Source organism: Ornithorhynchus anatinus, chromosome 15, assembly GCF_004115215.2.
Source record: "Ornithorhynchus anatinus isolate Pmale09 chromosome 15, mOrnAna1.pri.v4, whole genome shotgun sequence".
Lineage (NCBI taxonomy): Eukaryota > Metazoa > Chordata > Mammalia > Monotremata > Ornithorhynchidae > Ornithorhynchus > Ornithorhynchus anatinus.
In genome coordinates, this window is record NC_041742.1 from 3,183,784 (window position 1) to 3,206,860 (window position 23,077).

Genomic DNA, 23,077 nt, shown 5'->3' on the forward strand with positions numbered 1-23,077 from the left:
TCGTCCTCCGCTGGGGCCGAGGGGGAGCCGGGGGTCACGTGACCGCCGCCGCGCGGCCCGACGGGAGGCGGAGCCGCCAGCGAGGGCGGCGGCGGCCATTTTGTGCCTCTGGCCCTTGCGACGCGGCGGGCGGGCTCGGCTGTCGGCCTTCCTCCGCCTCCTCTCCCCGTCGTCGGTCGGAGCTCGGCATGGGCCGCAAAAAGAAGAAGCAGCTGAAACCCTGGTGCTGGTATCCTTGGCTGGAGGAGAAAGGCGGCGGCGGCGGCGGCGTTGGCCGTTGGTGGGCGACCGTTGGGCGAGGCCAGTCCTTCCCCGCCATCTGCACGGGCGAGGCCTCTGCTCCCTTCGGGCCCTTGCTGCCGCGCTCCCGCACCCCCCAACACTGTGCGAAGCGCTGAGGTGGAGGGGCCTCCCACCCCGGCGCCCCGCTGTTGGAAACCTTTGGTCCTGGCTCCGTTTGGGAGGCTTGGGCCCAGTGAAGGCCGGGGAGCCCGGGCCACCGGATCCAAGACCCTCCCCCACCTCATCCCGGCGGAGCAGCAGCCTGGGCGCCGGAGTCGTGAGTTCTAATCCCGCCCCGTCACTTCCCGGGGCCTCATCTGCAAAAGGGGGAGGTGAATAGTCATAATAACGATGCCATTTGTTAAGCGCTTACTATGTGCAAAGCGCTGGGGGAGGGGTACAAGGTGAGGAGCAGCGTGGCTCAGTGGAAAGAGCACGGGCTTTGGAGTCCGAGGTCATGGGTTCGAATGCAGGCTCTGCCACTTAGCTGTGTGACTGTGGGCAAGTCACTTAACTTCTCTGTGCCTCAGTTACCTCATCTGTAAAATGGGGATGAAGACTGTGAGCCCCACGTGGGACAACCTGATTCCCCTGTGGCTACCCCAGCGCTTAGAACAGTGCTCTGCACATAGTAAGCGCTTAACAAATACCAACATTATTATTATTACTATGAGGTGGTCTCCTGTCTTCATCCCCATTCTTCAGATGAGGGGACTGAGGCCCAGAGAATAATGTTGGTATTTGTTAAGCCCTTACTATGTGCAGAGCACCGTTCTAAGCGCTGGGGGGATACAGGGTCATCAGGCAGTCCCACGCGGGCCTCACAGTCATAATCCCCATTTTACAGATGAGGTCACTGAGGCACAGGGAAGTGAGGTGACTTGCCCACAGTCACCCAGCTGGCAAGTGGCAGAGCTGGGATTCGAACCCACGACCCTCCAGCCCGGGCTCTTGCCCCTGAGCCACGCTGCTTCCCCCGTGGGCCCCACGTGGGACGGCCCCATTGATAATAATAACGATAGCATTTTTTAGGCGCTTACGATGTGCGAAGCACTGTTCTAAGCGCTGGGCGGGGATACAAGATGCCCAGGTTGTCCCCCGTGGGGCTCCCAGTTTTCATCCCCATTTTACAGATGAGGTCACTGAGGCCCAGGGAAGTGAAGTGACTTGCCCAAAGTCACACAGCTGACAAGCGGCGGCGGTGGGATTCGAACCCACGACCTGTGACTCCCCAGCCCGGGCTCTTGCCACCGAGCCACGCTGTTTCTGTTGCCTCGTACTCCTCCAGTGTTTAGAACAGTGCTGGGGCCACAGCGCTTAGCAAATCCTGATTTATGGCTCCAACATGAGCCATAAATATCCTCAGCCTAATTTATGGCCCCAACACGAGGGGCACGACTGCAGTGGTCATGTTTTGCAAAAGGCCTGGTTTTTCCCCTGACCGGCTTCAAAGTTTTTGAAACGTCACCTTTGCCTCTCGAATCCTCTGCCCAAGATCCTCGGAGAACTAAGGGAACCCTTCTTGTATGCCACTTCTTTTATTATAATAATAATATATTAAGCGCTTACCATGTGCCAAGCACTGTTGGAAGCACTGGGGTAGGTACAGTGTATTCAGATTGTCCCACGTGGGGCTCAGTCTTAATCCCCATTTTACAGAGGAGGGAAGTGACTTGCCCAAAGTCACACACTAAGTGGCAGAACTGGAATTAGAACCCACCACCTCCGACTTGCAAGCCCGGGCTCTTTCTTCTAAGCCACACTGCCTCTCTGTTTTTTTTTTACTTTGTAATCCACGGTATAAGATTTTTGAAGAACTAAATGAACCGTTATCGTGTGTCACTTCTTTTACTCTCTTTACTTGGGGTAGAAATGTGTATTTAATAATAATAACAACGGTATTTGTTAAGCACTTACAGTGTGCCAGCCGCCGTACTAAGCGCTGGAGTGGCTACAAGCAAATCAGGTTGGACCCAGTCCCTGTCCCTTGTGGGGCTCACAGTCTCAATCCCCATTTTGCAGATGGGGGAACTGAGGCCCAGAGAAGTGAAGTGACTTGCCCAAGATCACACAGCAGACAAGTGACAGAGTTGGGATTAGAACCCATGACTTTCTAACTCCCAGGCCGGTGCTCTATCCCCCTACGCTTGCATCCCAATATTTACCGTGTAGCATTGGTTTGTTAGTTTGATGGCATAGAAACCACCCCCCCTCCCACCAAATTAGATTTTCTCTGTCAAAGGACACGCATGGAAACTAGCATTACTTTGTGGGTTGTCCGGGTTTTTTGTCGAACTGTGGGTAGCTTCGAAATCAAAAATACAGACTCCATTTGAGAAATCCTCGCTGTAAATTGAGCCTTTAAATTCAGTAAGTGTGTAATTTCCCCATTTCTCTTGTGGAGAAATGTCCACGGCTTTGTAAATGCAGGTTTCAGTTTTCTAATGAGAGAATTCTAAACAACCAACTGAAACTTAGCAAATCTGGAGGAAAAGTTATCTATTTATAAAGACCTAAAATGATGAAAATACAAGACTTCTATAAAATGCTTCCTGCTATGTAGAGTTTAAATGTTACATTGGGTAGAATAATCAGGATTCAGTGGTAGAAAAAATTTATGTACTTTGTATAAATTATTCCCTTTGCGATTGCTGAATCAAATCGTGAAGCACTGTTTTCTTGAAATATCCAGTATTGTGCTCTATTCCTTAACAGATATAAAACAGGTATTGTAATAGAGATTTTGATGATGAGAAGATCCTTATTCAGCATCAAAAAGCAAAGCACTTTAAATGTCATATATGTCATAAGAAATTGTATACAGGACCTGGTTTAGCAATTCACTGTATGCAGGTAAGATTATGCTCTCCAGCTTTTAACACGTTTTAGCTTTTTGTAAAATGACTTTTTTTCTGTTAGAATTAGGGAGAGATCTAGAGGAAATGTTTTCTTATTGTTAAAATTTCTCTATTCGACAGTACAGTTTATTTCAGTAGAAGAGAAACCAGAATGGGACAAGGATGAGTAGCACCATCAGGAATATGAGCAACTCCTGCAATTTTGCATTCATATTGTTTTGTGACTGTAAAATTGAGCAGATTCATAAGTAATCGCCTGTGTGTTTGATCTAATTATACTGTATACAAATCAATCTACTACTTTAAACTTGGGGTTTAGCACATACTAAATGAGGGTGTTAAAGAATGTGAGCTTGTGGGAAGGGATTGTGCTTATCAACTCGGTTGTATTGTATTCTCCCCAGCGCTTAGTAGAATGTTTGGCAAGCAGTAAGCACTCCAATAAGTACCGTTGATTGATTAGTACTATAACTTGACCGGCAGTGTATGGTGCATGGCATCATAGTGGTGGGACTGGGAATCTTAATAATAGTAAAATAGCCATCAGCATTCCTTACTACTCACCAGGCCTGGAGTTAGTGTTCATGGTATTGTTTTGTGGTAGTTGTATACTAGGCGATGGCTACCATCCTGTTAACCCACCCCGTCCCGTTAACTGATTGTAAATAAGATACAACAGGTTAATTTTCGGCCTCAAGTGTCCTGACTGGATTTTTTTTTGTTGGTTTGTTTAAAGGCTTGTGAAATTTAGTCTTACTGGATGTGGTGTCAAATTGTTGTTGCAGGTTCATAAGGAAACAATAGATGCTGTACCAAATGCTATACCTGGGAGAACAGATATCGAACTGGAAATCTATGGCATGGAGGGTATTCCGGAAAAAGATATGGATGAAAGGAGAAGACTGCTTGAACAGAAAACTCAAGGTAAATATTTCTAGGGATCTGTGCCCCTTAAAAGTCCAAAACTGACATCTAGCAGTAACTGATTAAAAAAAAAAAATCAGTTGCATAGTCTGAAATATTGCACTTGAAAATTGGTTCAGAAAAACAGAAGAGGCTTATTTGGAGTCCAGTTTGTAGAAGTTCACCTATAGAGGGTAAAGTCTTTTAGCGCAAAAGACACACTCTCTGTAGCAGCTTACACACTGTTGGAGCTTGGTAAATATTATTTAGGAATTATACTATGATTGTTGAAAATAGTTGAATTTCTAAGTGGAATCTGGGGGTGGCGTTTGCATATTCCTTGTGACCTCAAACGGGGGGCTTTGGAGTGGTCAAATGTTTTTACCTTGTCTTTTATTGTGATTAGAGAAGCTAGGGTGAAAATGAACACTTTACAAATAACATTATTTATCCTTTACGGGTAAACCGAAGAGTGTTGCCATTTGATTTAATTAAACCTGGTTGCCGTGACAGTATTCTGAAGGACCTCAAGTTTCAAGACATGATTGCATGCTAAACACATGGAAAATAGTGTTGCAAGTTTGTAACTGATAGGATTCGATTGCACCTTAGCAGAGAGCCAGAAAAAGAAGCAGCAAGATGATTCCGATGAGTATGATGATGATGAATCTACAGCTTCAACCTCATTTCAACCACAGCCCGTTCAGCCCCAGCAAGGATACATCCCTCCGATGGCACAGCCAGGATTGCCGCCGGTGCCAGGGGCCCCAGGAATGCCACCAGGTAGCGCTGATTTCCTGACTATGAATAAGCCAACCGTTTTGCACTTGGGTTCTGATGAAACCCCTGTGACCAGCACGTTTGTTATGTCCTGCCTAACATCTAAATATTAAATCAATAATGCTTTATATTCACATGTTTTAAATTTGCAGGTATTCCACCATTAATGCCAGGTGTTCCTCCTCTTATGCCGGGAATGCCACCAGTTATGCCAGGCATGCCACCTGGGTAAGAAAACTCTTTGATTCTGTTGGCCTGGGCTCATTAAAAATAGTCATTGGGTTTTTTTTCCACCTGAAAATCAAAGTGAATTTAAATAATTGGCATTAAATCGCCACCTTCTGAAGAAGTAACTGTAACCGTACAATTTTATGGAACCTATAAATCTCGAGCCTCAAAAATGGATTATGAGTATAAGTGGTTCAAAGAAAATACTTTGAACAAATACATTAATTTCACTTACCATTGCTGTATTTAGGGTGATCGTAGGCTATTCATTTCGGTGGTTTGCAACTCAATGGTCATCTCGAATTAGGAGCAAACTCTAGCTGATTTAACCAAAATTAATTTTATTTTGGGGTGCCCATACATTTTTTCTTGAATTTTATCAGATGTGACAGGTTTACAATACACTCTCCCAATGTGTTTTGAAAATCACAGCTAGATTTTGATTTTGTCATACATTTTCACAGATTGCATCATCAGAGAAAATACACCCAGTCATTTTGCGGTGAAAACATGTAAGCATTTCATTCATAACGTGATTCAGGAGGTACATTCATAATGTCAATTATTGTGTACAATGGTATCTGCCCAATGGACTTCAAGTTGCTTAACTTTCTCACTAACCATCTAACTCCTTAAAGCTCATTGACACAGGCCTTAAAACTAAGGAATATCCAAAAATGAGTGATAGATCCTCGGAAGTTAATTATAAAATGTCGATTGTGTATGTCTGAAGCTACCTCCACCTATTTGTGGGGTTTTATTCGTATGCTTAGGGATCAGTATTAGTTTGTTATAAGCTAGCTTCATTTTTTAAGTTGCATATTATAGCGTAGCCATTGAGCTGTATACTTTTTTTTCTTATCTCCATTATGAAGTCCTAAACCTACAGGAATGGAAACAAAGAATGAGAAGTTGAGTTAAGTTCTTGATGAGAGTTGGATTCTCTACCTGTAGGAAAGGAAAGATTTGGTTTGGAAAGCCATGGCAGTTGGTAGTAAGGTGGTCAGGTTCTAGTTACAGACTGAGGTAGGTGTTAATTTTGCAGGAAGAACAATGCTATTCATCCTGAGATATGGGTCTGAATGTTTCTAAATGATTCAGATGACAAATGATTCCTTTTCTTTCATATGTAGTTTGTGTCCTGCGGTCTAAACATGAAAAACAAACCCAGACTGCCAACACTGCCTATTAGGAAAGCTGGAAACCTATCTGTTGGACCTGTAGGCTAGAATGGAGAAGCCACTCAATGACAAGTATTAAGTGCCAACTATGTGCAGAGCACTGTGTTAAATGCTTCAGAGATTACAATACAACAGAGTTAGCAGACATGTTTGTGGCCCTCAATGAATCTAGAGAAAGTCATAGCTTTTGTTTCTAGTGAATTTTCACCTTCCTTTTTTTTTTCCCCCTTCAACTGCTTATCTACAATAGAGTGGAAAATTTGAAACTGATTTTAGAAATGGAATTTTGGGGGTCACCTTGGTAAAATTAGTATAAAATGTATTATGGGGTATCTACCGTTTTGAAACAGTTCAGGCGAGGAGATGGGTTACTTTTTCTGATAGAATTAGTGGGGCTTTTTGTTGTTTGAAGAGGTGATTTTCTCTTGTATGGTTAAAAATGGACTGGTTTTGATTTTGGAAGTTAAGGCCTTTGGCGTTCTCGTTTGACTCTTACCTCCAACATTAGTCAAAATGTTGTCTCATCTCTTATTGGACTTTTAAATTTACAGATGTCTTATTTGTTTTTTAACAGAATGATGCCAATGGGTGGAATGTTGCCTCCTGGACCAGGAATACCACCTCTGATGCCTGGAATGCCACCAGGTAAGAAACGTAAAACCTTTTTTATGGCTAACTTCAATATTTTAAATTTTGGGTAAAAGTGGGGCATTTTCATCAATTCTCCTTAACAGTCTTATTGCTTTGATTTTAGTTTGTTGAACTTTTCTAGCATATTTATTTGGCTCGTGATCAGTGTCAGAATCTTAGGGCCATTTGTCACCATTTAGATTGGCACTATGCAACTTTTCAGGCATCCATCAAAATTGTAGTGACTTGGAAGTAATTTAAGATGAAAGTGTTATAGAATAATAAGGTTAAAAATTGGCTATCCTATTTATTTTTTTAATCACTGGGAGTTAGAAGTTTTTGCCTTAAAGCACAATTTCTGCCCAACTGCTGCCACCATCTAGCCGTGGAGTTGATCTCACTGGATGATGATGGAGAGGGGAGAGAAAAGTTAAGTTCATTTCGGGAAAAGGCTGAGTGAATCACAGTGTTAAGATGTCACGTGTCCCTTGACATATCAGGGTTATTTGGCTTTATTCATACGACTTCTGGAAGAATAGGTTTCCTCCCTCCCCCGCCCTGAATCAAAGTCAATATTTAAGTGCCTGGCCCTAAAGCTCCTTCTGTGTTTACAGGTATGCCGCCACCTGTTCCTCGTCCTGGTATGCCTCCGTTGACGCAAGCGCAGGCTGTGACAGCCCCTGGTATTCTTAATAGACCCCCTGCTCCTACTGCAGCGGTTCCTACCCCACAGCCTCCAGTTACTAAGCCACTTTTCCCCAGCGCGGGCCAGGTAAGCTGTGAAATGCACGAATGTGGGTTTGTAAACTGTAAGCACAGAGGTCTATTCAGTTATATTTGCAGTTGACTATTTCTAGCCTTTGCACATAGCCTTGTGTATGCTGTTGATCCTGTGAGTGTGCTCACTTGAGGGGATGGAAGGAAAGATGGCTTATGCCCTCCAAGAGCTTTTAAAGTACTGCAGTCTTAGAAGATTGCAGATGGTCTCAGAAGAACTATTTAGTGGGATTTTGACTCCTGAGCAAGTCCTTTAGGATTGCATTCAGCTCACATAAACCCCTTCCTCTTAGTAGTGGGGACCCTCGCCCCAGGACAAGAGCCCCCAAAACCCACAAATCTTCAGTAATAACTTCAGATAGAGTTTCACTCTTTGTTAGAGAAGCAGCAAGGCCTAGTGGAAAGAGCATGGGCCTGGGAGTCAGAGGAAGTGGGTTCTAACCACTTGTCTGCTCTGTGACCACGGGCAAGTCCCTAGACTTCTCTATGCCTCAGTTCCCTCATCTGTAAAATGGGGACTAAGATTGCAAGGCCCCGAGGGGACATGGAATGTGTCCAACCTGATCTCGTATTCTACCCCAGTGTTTAATGTACGAGGCCTGCCACGTAATAAGCGTTTAAAAAATGCCAAGGGAAAAAAAATAGTGGTACCAGTTGAGTCTAGCTATGTTTTAAGCAGACTTGGTCAAGCTTCCCTGCTACGTACACAAATACAGAAAATACTAAAATGGTATATTCTTCCTGGCTTTTGGCTCTGGTTGGCCCAGAGCCGTGCAAGTGCCAGAGAGAGGGAGATGAACAAGCCCCGAAAAATGTTTTTCTGGTCCATTGCCACTTTAAAGGTTGTTTCAAGTAACGGGATTTCTACTGAAAATGCTTTAGGATTGAAGGGTAGTTTGAGCCTAAGTTACTGATTCATCTTGACTGCTTATTCGTTAAATTAATTTTGTTAGAGTATCTGGTGCTCGTTGTGTGTCAAGCACTGTTCAAAGCTCCCGGGTTAGATACCAGTGTATCTGACTGGATGCTGTCCCCGTCCCACTTGGGGCTCAACAGTCTAAATAGGAGGAGCTTTGTTTAATATTCTTTTATCAGTTAAAAGTTGCTTGGATTCAACTTTTCTAATTTTTGAATGTACAGGTGCACTTGTAATTCCTATAGAGAAGATATTTTAAAACCATGTGGAGTCTAGTCAACTTGTTAGATTTAATTGATGTCTTTTCCTTGAGTGGCTCACCTGCTTAAAAATGCGAGGCAGGTTTTATTAAGGGAGAATTATTTTTCATTTGAATTACTGAGAAGGGAGAAAATCGTTTGAGGCTTGTGACGATTTGAGTGTGGTAGTTTCATAATTGAACTGTGTTCAAACAGCACTTGAACAGTCTCTCTATACCAGGAAAATAATTTGTCATTTACAGAAATTCAATCATTAGGGTTTTAAAAAAAAGTCTACCACATGGCATATATTTACCCATTTGTTTGGAGACTTCACCATTTCCTTTTTTTTATGCTACAGATGGGGACACCTGTCACAAGCTCAAGTACAGCTTCATCCAATTCAGAAAATCTGTCTGCACCTTCTAAAGCTCTGTTTCCTAGCACAGCTCAAGTATGCAGGAAGTTGCAGTTTAAAATAATTGCTTCACAACTTAACCCTTTGGACCTGATATCTAATCCAAGTCTAAAAGTTCTTCTAAACATCTTTAGTAGTACGATTGCTGATTTTATGTTTAGTTAGTTACAAAAAGCAAAATTACAGATCCCAAGGCATGAATAACAAATCCTGAAAAGTGATCATTTTTCCAGAGACTATTGTGGAGGGAAAACCCTCAAACTCCCATGGTTCTAAAGGGTTAAAAAAAAAAAAAGCATGAAAGCAGCAAATGCATTTTAGTGGCCAGTAGTTAACTTGATGCATGATTAAGCCGTATTGGTATATGCTTTTGAATCTGATGCATCATATTTAATGGAGACTTGTCTATAGTTGAAATTTATGGCTGTGTTAAACACAGAGAACTGATAGAATTCATGACTTGGTCATAAGGCCCTGTAAATCTACCTTAACTTGGTTCTTCTTTCAGAAGAATAAAGTTTTCGAAGGAAGATCTATAGGTTGCTGTGTAAAAGAAAAAAAAATCAACTTGCAGGCTCTTGCCTTTGAAAAGATGTAGAATGAATTTTAGTTATTACTGGCACTATCTGTTTTTGTTGGGTTTGAGGATTCAACTCGAAATTGTTAATAGTCACCCAAGTTTTTGAGTTTCACTTGGGAATAGTGACAACACGAAAACTGACAGTGTTCCAACACGCTGTGATTAATGTAGTTTGATGTAATTAGAAGCTTTATAAGCTTTTTGAATGAAGGCTAAGAAAATTCTTCAAATTTTATACCTAGTGGATTTTCACTGATTTGTGTTTGGTTGTGGCTTTCACCCAGCATCCTTGTCGTTCTTTTAGAGTGTATTGAATTTGTGGGGCTTTTGGTGTGTGCGTATTTAGTCGCTTTAATATTTTTTGAGGCTGTGAGCTTACTGTGGGCTAGCTTATGTGATCTGTGCTTAGTCGGAAGTTCGAGTACCAGCTGTGGTACGTTTACGGTCCGGCTCTTTGGTCAGTTTACTGGGCTGATGAGGATTGTGTTTTACAGGCTCAGGCGGCTGTTCAGGGTCCCGTCGGTACTGATTTCAAGCCTTTAAGTAGTACCCCAGCGACAACCACAGAGCCTCCCAAACCTACATTCCCTGCTTATACCCAGTCTACCGCCTCAACCACTACAACAACAAACAGCACTGCAGCTAAACCAGCTGCCTCTATAACAAGTAAGCCTGCAACACTTACCACAACCAGTGCAACCAGTAAGTTGATCCATCCAGATGAGGATATATCATTGGTAAGTTTACAGGGTTTATAAAGTCGGGTCAACACCGCTGTTAGCATAGTATACCCCCAGCTTGTACTGAGAGAAATGTTAAAAATGCAAGTATATCTTCCGCATTGCGTTCATCGTGAGTGAAAAGTCTTGAATGATTTCTGTAGTGGTTTGATCCTCAAATCTCCTGCCTTTAAATACTTGATTGGATTTATCTCGTCAGTCCTATCACATTTGAATTTCGATGTGATCTCCTCTGAGTGTGACGGGGCCAAAAAAACCCAAAAAACCCAAACAACCAAATGCCCTGTACCCTCTATTCTTCTTACCATCTGAGCTCTGCGGGCGTGATTTAAGGATTTAAGTGAAAGAGGGAGTAGTGGGAATCTTCCATCTACAGCAGCCAGAATCAAGTGCTAAAAGGAAAACCAGCACCCTGTAATTCTTAGTAATAGCTCCGTGCTCGTGCTCCAGCATTCGGCGGGGCGTGTGGATACACAGAAGATAAGGGGGCGGGCAGGGGCAAGTGTCCAGCTGGTTCCTTGTTGCCTGATGCTTGTGCTTGTCTGTTCAAGAGAGAGAGTTGAATTTAATCGGAAGGATGTAAACCATTCTTATAGTTCCAGACTGGTTCCAGTCACACACACACCCCCCCCCCAAACGAAAGGTTCTTAATTAGCTGTTTGTTTTTCATGATAAAAGGATTAAAATGTTCTGTTTTGCGATAACACCAGCGGCAAAATGTATAAAGAAGCCTCGCGTGCCTTAAAATCAAGGTTCCGGTATTGTTTTCCCACGTATGGAAGTTCTGCGTAATTACTGTGTGGCCGGTTGCCTTTATTGCTTTATAAAGACATTTTTGACCTATGTTCCGTTCTTAGGAGGAGAGAAGAGCACAGTTACCTAAATATCAACGTAATCTTCCTCGGCCAGGACAGGCCCCCTTAGGTAATCCTCCCGTTGGACCAATTGGAGGAATGATGCCACCGCAACCGGGGATTCCTCCACAGCCACAAGGAATGAGACCCCCAATGCCGCCTCATGGTATTCTTTCTTTGCCTTTTTCATTACATGTTACTCGGATGGTGGGGAGTCGATCGTAGAACCCCTTCTTTAATGAGTATTTTGGCATCTGTTTACCTGGTGTTTTTTTTTTTTAAAGAGTTTGATGTTGGTGGAGTTCTGCCAAGTCCTTTTTACCCATTCTCTGCATTTTAAATGTGTTTTATTTGTAGGTCAATATGGTGGTCATCATCAGGGTATGCCAGGGTACCTTCCTGGGGCTATACCTCCGTATGGGCAGGGACCCCCAATGGTACCTCCCTACCAAGGTGGGCCTCCTCGACCGCCAATGGGAATGAGACCTCCTGTGATGTCGCAAGGAGGCCGTTACTGATGTTACTTCACGCAGTTTAATAGGTTTGGAGATTAAACCTTTTCTCATCTTGTGCTGTTTATATAGCCGAGCTTCCCGTCAATTAAGGCTTCATTGTGACTTTAAAACAGTATCTTCTCACATACCAAGAACTATTGGACATTTGTTTTACTTGGGAAAAGTGATTTGGAATAAAAGCAGGAGTTTTTCCTGATGTTGCAATTTATACTGTATGGCTTCTTTTTCATGTTTCATCTAGGTTTTTAGAAGTGAAGTATAGTAAATATGGTTCGTTAAATTGTGAAGGCGCTGGAATTACATGAACATACCATCTTAAAGGCAAGTTCTGTAACATTATGTTGCTATTGGTAAAGTGATGCCTTCACAGCATTTCTGATGCTGTTGGACTTCACGTCCCCAACATAGCTTGGTGAGGGCTGTAACTGTTTCCAAGTACCTGTAAATTGGAAGTCTGAGTGTGTAACAGTATTTAATGTATTTAGAGTTGCTCATGTTGCAGGGCTTTAAAAAAAAAAAGAACAACGATAAACAAACAAAAAATAACTGACCCACTAAGTCATGTGACTTTCTGTACTGTTAAACTTCATTGTAATAAAATGAGAGAACCATTTATGCCTTTTTATTCATGGCCAGCTGTGGACCACTGCCTGGAAGGTTTGTACATATGCATGCCAAAGTAGATGTCCACAAATAATAAAATGCATAATTACTGGTGCACTTTTGCTATTCTTGGATTCTGTCTGAATTATGGTCATCTTTAGCTGCATGTTCTAAATTGCTTATTCCCGGGCGAGTGGACCTAGCCCTTTCAGTGTGCATAAATGTTTAGGCGTAAAAATCTAGGGGTCACCTTTCAGGTATCTATCATTCCACAATGGGTATAAATGGTTTGGCTTTCTTCCTAGTGCTTTCTTTCTTTGGTTTCCAAATAGAGGTTTAAGATGTGAATGTTGATAATGGCCTCCTTCCCTCCTTTTCTCCCTTACCACACCCGCAGCCGACCTTATAGAGCCTAGTGCCAGACACATTAGCCGACCTGACCATTTGATAAGCAGACTAGTTTGCCTGGACCTTAGAAATCCTCCAAGGGAACATGTCTAGAAGGCCGCCACTAAATTTGGATTGTATCTATCCTAAAAGCACTAGACACTCAGCCCTATGCTGTCTCACCACTGGAGTATCTTTGAGAGCTTATGCTTGGATATTTTTGACTGCTAGAAGCATCTGTTTGGCACATAATTCCCTAATTGCAATGCTGAGCATCTCCTGTAAGTGACTGACTTGAAGTGTAGGGTACCTTACTGTATACATACAAAGCATATCCACTTAATATATGGTGGTCAAAAATTTATACTAATTATTGTTGCAGATATTCAGTACTTGAGATGATTTCCCTTTCATTACCAATAGATTGTCATCAGATTTCGGCATGGCTTATAAATCCACTGTTGTCAATTTTTTTGTGTTCTCTGCATCGAAAAGAATGAACTTTTGAACCAAAAGTTAGTACCGTTCTTAGCTTTGATCATATAAAGCTTGGGTGACCCACCCAAATTGATCTGAATGTAAAATTCTAACCCACTTTTTTGATGATCAGAATATTGGATCTAGAAGCCTTCCTTATTTTGTGAAATTAAATGTTTGGATAGATCAGCTCTATCCTGGGTGACTCTTACTTTTCCATCTTGAGATAGATGACTGGACTATTCGATCTTACTATTTCTCTTTTAGCTCTCAGACTTTGTGATGTCTACTAGGATCTAAGCACTAACCAGCTGTTTTAAATGATAAATGGCATAAATCTTCTATTGACTGCAAACTTACTACTAATTATGTCCTGCATTGATATGGGGGAGGTGGTGGCATCTCAGAAGGAAGTGAGTCTAAAAAAATATTTTACAGACAGTAATCTGAAATGGTTTAAGTTCAGTGTTCTAAAAGAAGGTGCTCAGCATTTCAGCTTAGTTAAATCTGGTAGAACCAAGAGGCAAGACATCTTTCCAGAACCCGTTATTACCAAGATCAAAATTTAAATCCTAGCCTGGGGATAAGACCCCCTTCGCTCCCCACCTCCCCGTGAAGCGAATTATTGACCAATTTTTTGAATTCTGCTAGTCTCTTGTTGCTGGAAACCTCCCTGCATAAAGCTGTTTAACCCATCTATCAGAGGACGTTATTTTCCCACTAAGATGATTCTAAGAATTAACGGCCTGTGGCCCCATCATTTTTTTGTTAGAAATATTGCGGTAGAGCCACTTTGTTCCATAGGTCATAGATTCGAGTGATCCACAGAACTGTGGAGGGTCGCACGCTAGTAGTGGGTTTTTTTTTTTTATTTATTTTCCCCCTTCCCAAGGAGACAGCTGGCAGGGCTGCCCCTCGTCTCCCGTTTAAAAAAGAGATCTCTTCAAAATCTGTCTGGCACTAGCTGTTCTATCTTGAACTGGTCTAGCTCTTGACCCATTCGACCCAGGTGAGGGTAAACTTAGAGTGACTGATTTGCTGATACAGTACTCTTAAAGGCCATCAAGCTTGGGGGAAAAAATAACCACAAGCGACTGTGTTCTCATGTTCCATTGATCAAGCAGCAAAGTGAGTGTTTAAACTCAGAGTAGAGTTTGGACTAGTAATGAATAATGCAAACAAATTAGCTTTCATTTTTTAATTTGCTTGATCTTTGGAATTTTGTTCATTTTTGAATGCATGTCTCTTCACTTTAATTGGGTTGTGTTTTTCTAAAATTGAAATTTTCTTCTTCCTATAGCCCTGCCATAGGACAGGCTGAGGCTGAGTCTCAGTGTTGCCCTGTTCAGTCTGAGGCAAGTGGGATTTATTTTATTCCTTATGGGGGCTTTCACAGCTTTATGGCTGTTGGATATTCATGTCCCCAAACTTGCAGCAAGTTTGGTGAAGGCCCCTAAATTTAATTAAATTTAGGTTTTTATATTCTATTGGGTAGAGAAGGCTCTATATTAATATTCGTGTTTGACTGTGGTGTGTTAGGCAATGTGACAACAAAATTATAGGAATTGAACAGTTTTACCATTTGAGAAGATTGCCGTCCAGTCTGGTTGTCATTTAACTTTATCAGCTGTGCTTTATAGCCATTGGACCGCCTCAGTTGATCATGTCTTGACATTTTTTAATATGGGCGACCTTTTTCATTCCAATGCTACATCCTGCCCTTCATCTGGAGGATGAAAGCCCTATTTTGAAGCATTTTCAGTCCTGAATTGGGTTAATCACTCTATGAGGAGAAAAGTTGTCTGGGTATATAAATTCAAGTATTTCATTGAGTCCAGTTCTTAGAACTAAAATTGCACTTGGAGTCTTTAATTTTCTACATTATTAATAGCATTAAAAGAATAAGTGGTAGTGCTCAATATGTTATAATTGTTACAAGTCACCACATCAGAGAAAATGTTAATGTAGAGCCCTATGAGAAGTGAGGGTGGGGGAAACTACAAATTTTACTTGCGAAAGGCAACTAAGAAAATGGCTGACGTACTGGCTGACATTTTTATTCAGTCTCATTCAGAGGTGGGGGATCCAATGAGTAATTTAGTATCGCAAGCACAGAATTTTGAAATTACAGCTGGGGGTTGTGGGGAGGGGCGGTGTGTGTGAGTGTGTGGTGTCCTGAATAACTAAGTTTATCTTTTTTTTTTTTAATTTGGAGAGCGAGTGGGTTTGGAAGGAGGTAGGAATAAAACAGGCATTGATTTCACTGTGATTCATTAATGAATTTTGACCAACAGTTGTGGCTTTGTTATTCCAAGTGTTCCTATATAAGAAGAAAATCAATCAGTTGTATTGATTGAGTACTTACTGTGTATACAGTGCGTGTCCCGAGTTTGTTCTTAGGAAATACAGGATTTTGTTAACGTGGAGTTAATATATATGGGACATCAGCCCTTGAAAGATCTGAACAAAAAAAGGTGAATGACTTGCCAACAAAATTCATCCCAAGGTTTTCTATTAAAACATGATTTGAGCCAGTGCTGTTCCTGACCTTGGAAAAGGACAGTGAATTTGAATTGGCATTTTGAATCGCTAACAAATCTGAAGACATCCTGCTTCCACGGGAAAAGGGAAGCATTTGATATTTCCTCTGTTGCCCTAAAATGTAGCCCTGGTTCATGTTCTGTTTCTCTTTTGAGGTCCAGAAATTGCTTGTTCTAATTCTGACTTAATCAGTCTATATCTGTGTAGATTTAGGAATACATTATAAAATAGCAGCTGAATAGCATTTTTTGATAGTCCTTTGATTTTAAAGATAATGGTTTTGCCTCAAGCCCCCCCCCCCCCCCCCCCCCCAAACTACTGAGAAAGTAGCCCAGAAGGGTGAGGAGGTTGGGGTGGGAGGAGTTGGGTGCAGGAGTAGTTGGTCAGGAACAAGCAAGGGTTCAAGGGAAGACAAGGACAGCAGAGCTTGACTCCTTGTGGCCGGGATTCTTCTATTATGTTTAAATTTTGTTTTGGATATCAAAAATACCTCTTAGACCTTAAATGATGAAAGGTATTAACATTGGCTAATAGCTTGTTTTTCCAAACTTTGTGTTTTAATCCCCAGTGTAGATGTGTTCTGCCAAACCCAGTACTCTTATTAGGGAATTAGAAATGCCATGCGCCCTTTGACTTTACCTAAGTGACATACTTAGCATTTGTTTGTCATTCTTCGATGTACCCATTGTCAATTTATGTTGTATTCTCTTCAAGAGGAGGTTAGCATCTCAGGAATAAAAATTGCATATGAGAGCCGGTCTATGTGCCAGGCACTAAGGTAGAAGTTGATCAGGTCGGACACAGTCCGTGTCCCCCATAGGGTTCACCATCTAAATTAGGAGGTGGAGTAGGTACCGAATTCCCCATTTTACAGATGGAACTGAGGCACAGAGAAGTTAGATTTGCCTTAGGTCACATAGCTGTCAAGTGGCAAAGTGGTAATTTAAGGTAGCAGTATCTTTGAAGATAAATATTTATGGAAGTTGTCTCTTTTCCTCTCTGCCTTTCTCAATGATACTTTGGCTGTTTCTTCTCTGGTCCTGATTTTCACAATATTCAGTTAAATTTTTTCCTGTTCCACATCAAAATAGAAGATAAATACTTAGCATTTCTAGTACTTGGTAGTGTGCCTACATATTCTGGCAACCCCTCTTCTCAATACCTAAGTCACCACCCGCTGCTTTACAGAAGTATCCTGGTTCCACCCTGTCTTCTAAATCTCACTTAGATAGGTGGGTAGAAGGGAAAGTCAGAACTCTCCTTAAATATCTAAAGATCCTGCAACAGCCCCACCTAATAGCTTTGTCATCACCTAACACACAGGGTTGATAGTTAACTTGGAGATAGAGGTGAGGAATTAGTTCTAAATTTGGAAAGGAGATGAAGAACAGCATTTTAGAGATTACTGTAAAGAATAACAAAAGGGCAAAGCACTAAAATCTTTACAGTCTGCACTGAGTTGTTAATCTTTTTTGAACCATGGTAGTGTGGAGCAAGGCCCCGGGTGGCGGGAAGGTGAGGTGTTGGCTCCCCATTGCCATCTTTTTCAAGCTAGTTTGTAGCTTGTGGTTACACAACTTGAAAAACTGAAAGAATGTTCTCAGAATCCTGTCAGCCCAGTATATTTTTGAAAGATTATCCTATCATTAACTCCTAACTAAATATGCAGAGCAGAAATCTATGAATTAGCTTTTAAATCATTAGTATTTGAGTGCAGAGCACTGTAGTGAACACTTGGAAAAGAATTGGAGAAGTGAAAGACCCAACCTATGATTTAAATTCTAGAATGGGCAGGAATGCTTCAATTGAGCACATAGGATCAAAATAGGTGGTACATGGTTAACCTGAGGTTGTGGGCGATATGAAATATAACAGATGTGTGGTGGTTACAAGTTGTATTATGGCAAGTGGTGGAAACACCTTTATCACGTTTGGTTAATGGTTCTTTCTAATTCTGTGTTTTAGAGGCAGATTCATCCCCTTAATTGGCCTTGCCCTTTATTCCCCATTTGTGGGGTAGCTGATTTATTGAGAAGCTAATACTGGCATCCTGTTCCACCAGTTTGGGCAAAAATAAAGAAATAGGTTTTTACCTCAAGAAAAAACACTGAGTTTACTTGACACTTAAGTTATGTGAAGGGGAACTAGACCAGACTTTTTAATAAAGAACATTGGGAAGGAGTTTTTTTAATGGTCTGTTACTATAACAGAAAATTGTGGGGGCCAAAACTCAAACATTTTTCTTAGCATTGGAAAGCTTAATTTTATACATCCAGTTTGCCTTTAATGCAGGGAGTATTTGATGGACAGAGGCTTCTAAATTACAGCAGTGCTCTATCCAAAATGTAGTCAAGATGTACACTCTAGCAGAACTGATCATTTTCTTTACCATATTGAAAAGGAGCATATGCTTTCCTTGTATTCCATTTGTGGTTTTGAAGTAGGAAGGTAGGGAAGTGATTGGTGAAATACAAATTCTTTTGTCTCATGTCTTTTGAATGGAGCAGGGAGTGAGAGAAATGAGGTAAAACCCACCCTTTTAGAGCAAGGGTGCAGGCGAAAAGCAAAGAGTATCCATAAGAAAAGGGAAGAAGGGGTAAGAAGCTGGTGAAATCTGTACCATCTCTTTAAATAGAGCCCAGTATGGGGAGTTGTGTAAGTTAAAAACTAGTGTCAAAGCTTTAGGAAATGGCCCCTTTCACTTCTGAAATTAGCTGCCTTTTTACTAGAGATTGACTAACCTGGTAACAACCAACCACTTCTTGTTTCTTTTACGAGACTTCCTATTTAGAATAAACAGCTCATAATTCCCTTTACAGAGACATTAGTCCAAGAGATGGTATCTGGTCACATTCAATTGAAAGGAACTTTGTGACACATAGGGGAAGGAAGAAACAGCCAAGTGTTTAGCAAGCTCTGAGGAAACTTAATGACATTGACTTTTTAAATTCTGGATTGAACTCCTCAGTTTAATACAATTTGTGTTTTTGTTAACTAGCAGCAGAATTTCAGCATTTGCTACTTACTGGTAGAGAAGAAAAATTCCACAGCACTGCCAGTACAGGTTAGTTTAATCTGTAAGTACCTGATATTCATTTTTGAAATACTGTTTTCCAACATTACCACATTAACTACATGAAGAAGAGAGCCCGTCAGTTACTCAGATGTGACTCCTAGTTAACTTGTATATGTTAACTCTTTTCTTGGCCTTGAGCGGCTGGAGGGCTGTTGCCAGCTTTAAAGATTCATTGCTGCTGTGGCCAGATGTTAGCTCTCTGCACTTCAAAGTTAATAATTGAGATTAACTGTGCCCAAATGTAAAGACATTGGGACCCAGACAGGATTCATTTGGAACACTTGGGTTGCTGCACCCCCTTCCACATTTTCTTTAAGAAATCACTTGAATGTGGCTTGATTTTTTTTTTTTTAATTTTTCTTCTCTCTTCTCTTCCCTTCCCACCCCACCCATCCCCACCCCCCACCCCTACCCAAATAATGGCTAGGTCAATATGAAAATAGTATTCAAAATGCTCCTTCAGTGTGTGACTGGCTGTTTTTAAACAGCTAGTACATCAGGTAATCAAGGTAGTTGCTGTTATGTGACTGAAAACCCATATGTTAATGTTAAAAATTAGAGCCTTCACTACGATTTCAATTTTCCCTGTTTAATACTATCTCATTAGCATGGGCTCAATCACTCGGTGGTTATTTATTGAGCGCTTATTCTGTGCAGAGCACTGTACCAAGTGTTTCTGAGTACAGTACAACAGAATTAGTAGTCACATTTCCTGCCCACTTATAGTCAGAGAAGGGCTCCACGGGGCTTGAGTAGTAGAGCTAGTGTATTTAGTAGTTTTGATATTGCTTTTAAATTCTGGGGGAGAAATCATTACATATTCCCTGGTGGTTGAGGCAGATGTGTGATTTCACAGAGTGTAGCTAGGAACAAAGGGTAGCAGTTGATATTAGCTCTGAGAAAGAAATGGACACTGGGCTCAATTCCCTTCTAGATCATTTCCTCCAACAACAACAAAGTGGAGCAAAGAGCAGGCATTCCCCCTTATACTCCCTGCCCCCCAACCTTCCCTCTCCCCTAATAAAAACCAAATAAATCCTTGGTGGTTCAACTAATGATGTGTATTTGTAAGACTATCCACTCACTGTTTGTTTTTTTTATATGAAACCGAGGGCAAAGTGTCCTTGCCTTTCACAGTTTAAGCTATTTAAGAAATGGACTAGATACAGTGGAAGTGGTTTTCCTTTTAAAAAACATCCTTATGCAGAGCTGCCTCTGGTGAGTACTGCTTTACTCTTTTATGTCCATATTTACATCAGATTACAGTGAACCGGGAAGATCCTGTACTACTTGAAATAGTTAACCACTACTTGGAGAATTCTTATTTAGGCTTTTAGAGTTTGTCTTAATTATGTGGGTAGAAACTAGGGGAAACCGTGATGCTTGTTGCATGGCTTAACCTTTTCACTAACATTAACTTTTTATTTATCTATCTTATATAGATAGATAAACACATCTGTACACACACACACATATATCTATATACACATACACACAAACACACTCTAAACATAATTATAGTAAATCAATGCCACAGCTGTAACAGGCTCCATCATAAAAGTGGTGAATTTTCACCTAAGGCTGCAACTAGACGTCTTCAGGCAGGCTTTGGTTCAACGTTCAGAAAGGGGATGTTTAAGCTGCAGGTGAGAAGGCTACCTAATTCTGGCACCCAGCCAGGTCTCAGAAAGGTTGTGTCGACTACATTGTTTGGGTGGTATAAAGGACTTTTCTGATGTTTCTTGAAAGGTGAAATTGCTAGCACTAACCTTGCACGCAAAGTAGTTTAACTGCAGATACTGGGACAGTTGTGTCAACTGCCATTGGGATTCGCTGATTGATATGCTATGTGCTTCATTCCCCCAAGACTGTTCCCCTTAATGGAATTTTTTCTTGTTTTTCACCACCTTCCTGGCTCTTTTTTATAGTGAACTAACAGTATTTCTGACACGATGGTTCAGACACAATAAGAGTTGGTATATTTTTGAAGAATAAATTTGTCCTTTTGCAGAATTAAATAGTCCTAAAGTATGGCATCTGGGTCTTGGTTCCCAAAATTCTAAAACAGTAGTTGGTCATTCCATTTGAAAATCAAACTGGTGAGTATGTAACACTGGGGTGAAAGTACCGCTTTGAAAGTCTTTATTTAATCTGTATACATATGTAGTGCTTTAGTCATAGCAAAACATTAAATTTAATTTGATTTGACTTTTGTCTACGCGTTGTCTGTAATGAAGTAAAATGCACGGATCTACGTGGAGAATAGTAAAGTCCTTGAGAAATTTGTCATTCAGAAATGGGTAATATTTTACAAGGTATTGACACCTGATAGCAGGAGGATAGCTGTCCACAAGTTGCCAGAAGTTCCCAAAGGGTAAGGACATGAAAGGTAAAAAATAGTACTTTGATGTTCTGGGGAGAGAAGGAGAGCGAGAATGTGAGAGAGAATGTAAATGAGTGGGAGAAATTAGGGGAGGATTTATGAAAAGGGAGATTAGCAAAGAGGATTTAGGGAAAAGTGCTAATAGAGAAGTTGGGAAGAATTTGAGAAGATAATTTAGGGGAGATTTTACGAAGGGAGAGTTAGAGGAGAATATGTGCAAAGAATTGGGGAGAATTTAGGAGAGAATTTGAGATAGAGGAAAAAAATTTGGGAGAATTAGAGAAAAATGAGGGAAACTTAGATTGAAACTAAATATAAGAATGAGAAGGGAGAATGATTGAATATGAGAGAATGAGTATGAAAATGAGAGGATGAAAGAATTAGAATGAGACAGAGTGAACGAAAATTACCTCCAAATTCCAGTCCAGCCTTCACTTATATATCTGTCCTAACGATTACACTACTGCTGGACACTTCAGGGCCTGACAAATGCCATCCAAGAAGACATTCCAGGATTGTGGGAGGTGAGCAGCTGTTTTTCACCTGTAAAGCTCAAATTCTCTGAGATTTCCATAATATATACAAGTGGTTGTTGAAACCACTGTGCATACATGCCAATAAATACTGAACTTTGCATCTTTGCAGTTGATTCCTATGGCATTACCTTTGAAGAACTGATAACAGCGTTTCCACAGGATCATCGTCTAATGGTATTTAAGCACTTATTATGTGTAGAATATATAATCTGGGGGGGGGGAAGCACACATAAATTTCTACTACACAGTTTTTCCCTTTAAAGGTACTGAAAGCATTCCTGATAGAGCCCTGACCTTTTACCAGTTACCCTATTCTTCCAAGCAATCATAGTTATTGACCACTTACTATATACAAAGCCCTGTATTAAGCATTTAGACCTGTTCCTAGTCCACAACGAACTAACAGTCTAGAGGGGGAGGCGGACATTCATATAAATAAATCAAGGATATGTACAAAAGAGCTGTGGTCCCAAAGGTGGGTGAAGGGTTCAAATGCAAGGGAGACGGAAAGGAGAGGGAGATGGGGAAATGAAGGCTAGGCAGAGAAGAGAGGCAAAAGAGCCCGGGCTTGGGAGTCAGAGGGAACCGGTTTGAATCCTGGCTCTGCCACTTCTCAGCTATGTGACTGTGGGCATGTCACTTCACTTTTCTGTGCCTCAGTCACCTCATCTGTAAAATGGGGATTAAGACTGGGAACCTCACGTGGGACAACCTGATTACCCTGTATCTACCCCAGTGCTTAGAACAGTCCTCTGCACATAGTAAGCGCTTAGCAAATACAAACATTATTTGAGAAGCAGCGTGGCTCAGTGGAAAGAGCACGGGCTTGGAAGTCAGAGGTCATGGATTTGAATCCCGGTTCTGCCACTTGTCTGCTATGTGACTGGGCAAGTCACTTAACTTCTCTGTGCCTCAGTGACCTCATCTGTAAAATGGGCATTGACTTTGAGCCCCACATGGGACAACCTGATTACCCTGTATCCACCTCAGCGCTTAGAACAGTGCTCTGCGCGTAGTAAGTACTTAAATATCAACATTATTATTATTACTATCTTGGAGCTGTGACTTTAATAAGGTTCTGAGGGTAGTTTGGTGTCCATGAAGGAGGAGGGAATGCCAGGTCAGGCCAGCAGGAAAGTGAAGGCTCATGGTCAGGGTCAAGTTAAATAAAAT

At 41.4% G+C, this 23,077-nt stretch overlaps 1 protein-coding gene across 7 annotated transcripts; it reads left to right on the forward strand.

The window, feature by feature from the left end:
- The first annotated feature begins 87 nt into the window (after nucleotides 1–87).
- On the forward strand, nucleotides 88–21,193 carry ZNF207 (zinc finger protein 207). Of its 7 annotated transcripts, none has more exons than XM_003430523.4 (12): nucleotides 88–229; nucleotides 3,009–3,135; nucleotides 3,926–4,064; nucleotides 4,659–4,826; nucleotides 4,976–5,051; nucleotides 5,516–5,563; nucleotides 6,807–6,877; nucleotides 7,477–7,634; nucleotides 9,156–9,248; nucleotides 10,287–10,529; nucleotides 11,390–11,552; nucleotides 11,744–21,193. In XM_003430523.4, the coding sequence occupies exons 1-12, from the start codon at nucleotides 189–191 to the stop codon at nucleotides 11,902–11,904; spliced, it is 1,488 nt and encodes a 495-aa protein (XP_003430571.1). In that variant the 5' UTR covers nucleotides 88–188; the 3' UTR covers nucleotides 11,905–21,193. The 7 variants fall into 7 exon arrangements, with proteins under 7 accessions (XP_003430571.1, XP_007664675.1, XP_001506068.1 ...); XM_007666483.3 differs by having other exon boundaries at nucleotides 90–229; nucleotides 4,656–4,826; XM_007666485.3 differs by lacking the exon at nucleotides 5,516–5,563.
- The last annotated feature ends 1,884 nt before the right edge of the window (nucleotides 21,194–23,077 follow it).

Coding starts and splice junctions, on each gene's coding strand:
- ZNF207 (XM_007666483.3), top strand. CDS start 189: ATGGGCCGCAAAAAGAAGAAGCAGCTGAAACCCTGGTGCTG. Junction 7,635..9,155: donor TTTTCCCCAGCGCGGGCCAG/GTAAGCTGTGAA, acceptor TTTATGCTACAG/ATGGGGACACCTGTCACAAG. Junction 11,553..11,743: donor ACCCCCAATGCCGCCTCATG/GTATTCTTTCTT, acceptor TTTTATTTGTAG/GTCAATATGGTGGTCATCAT.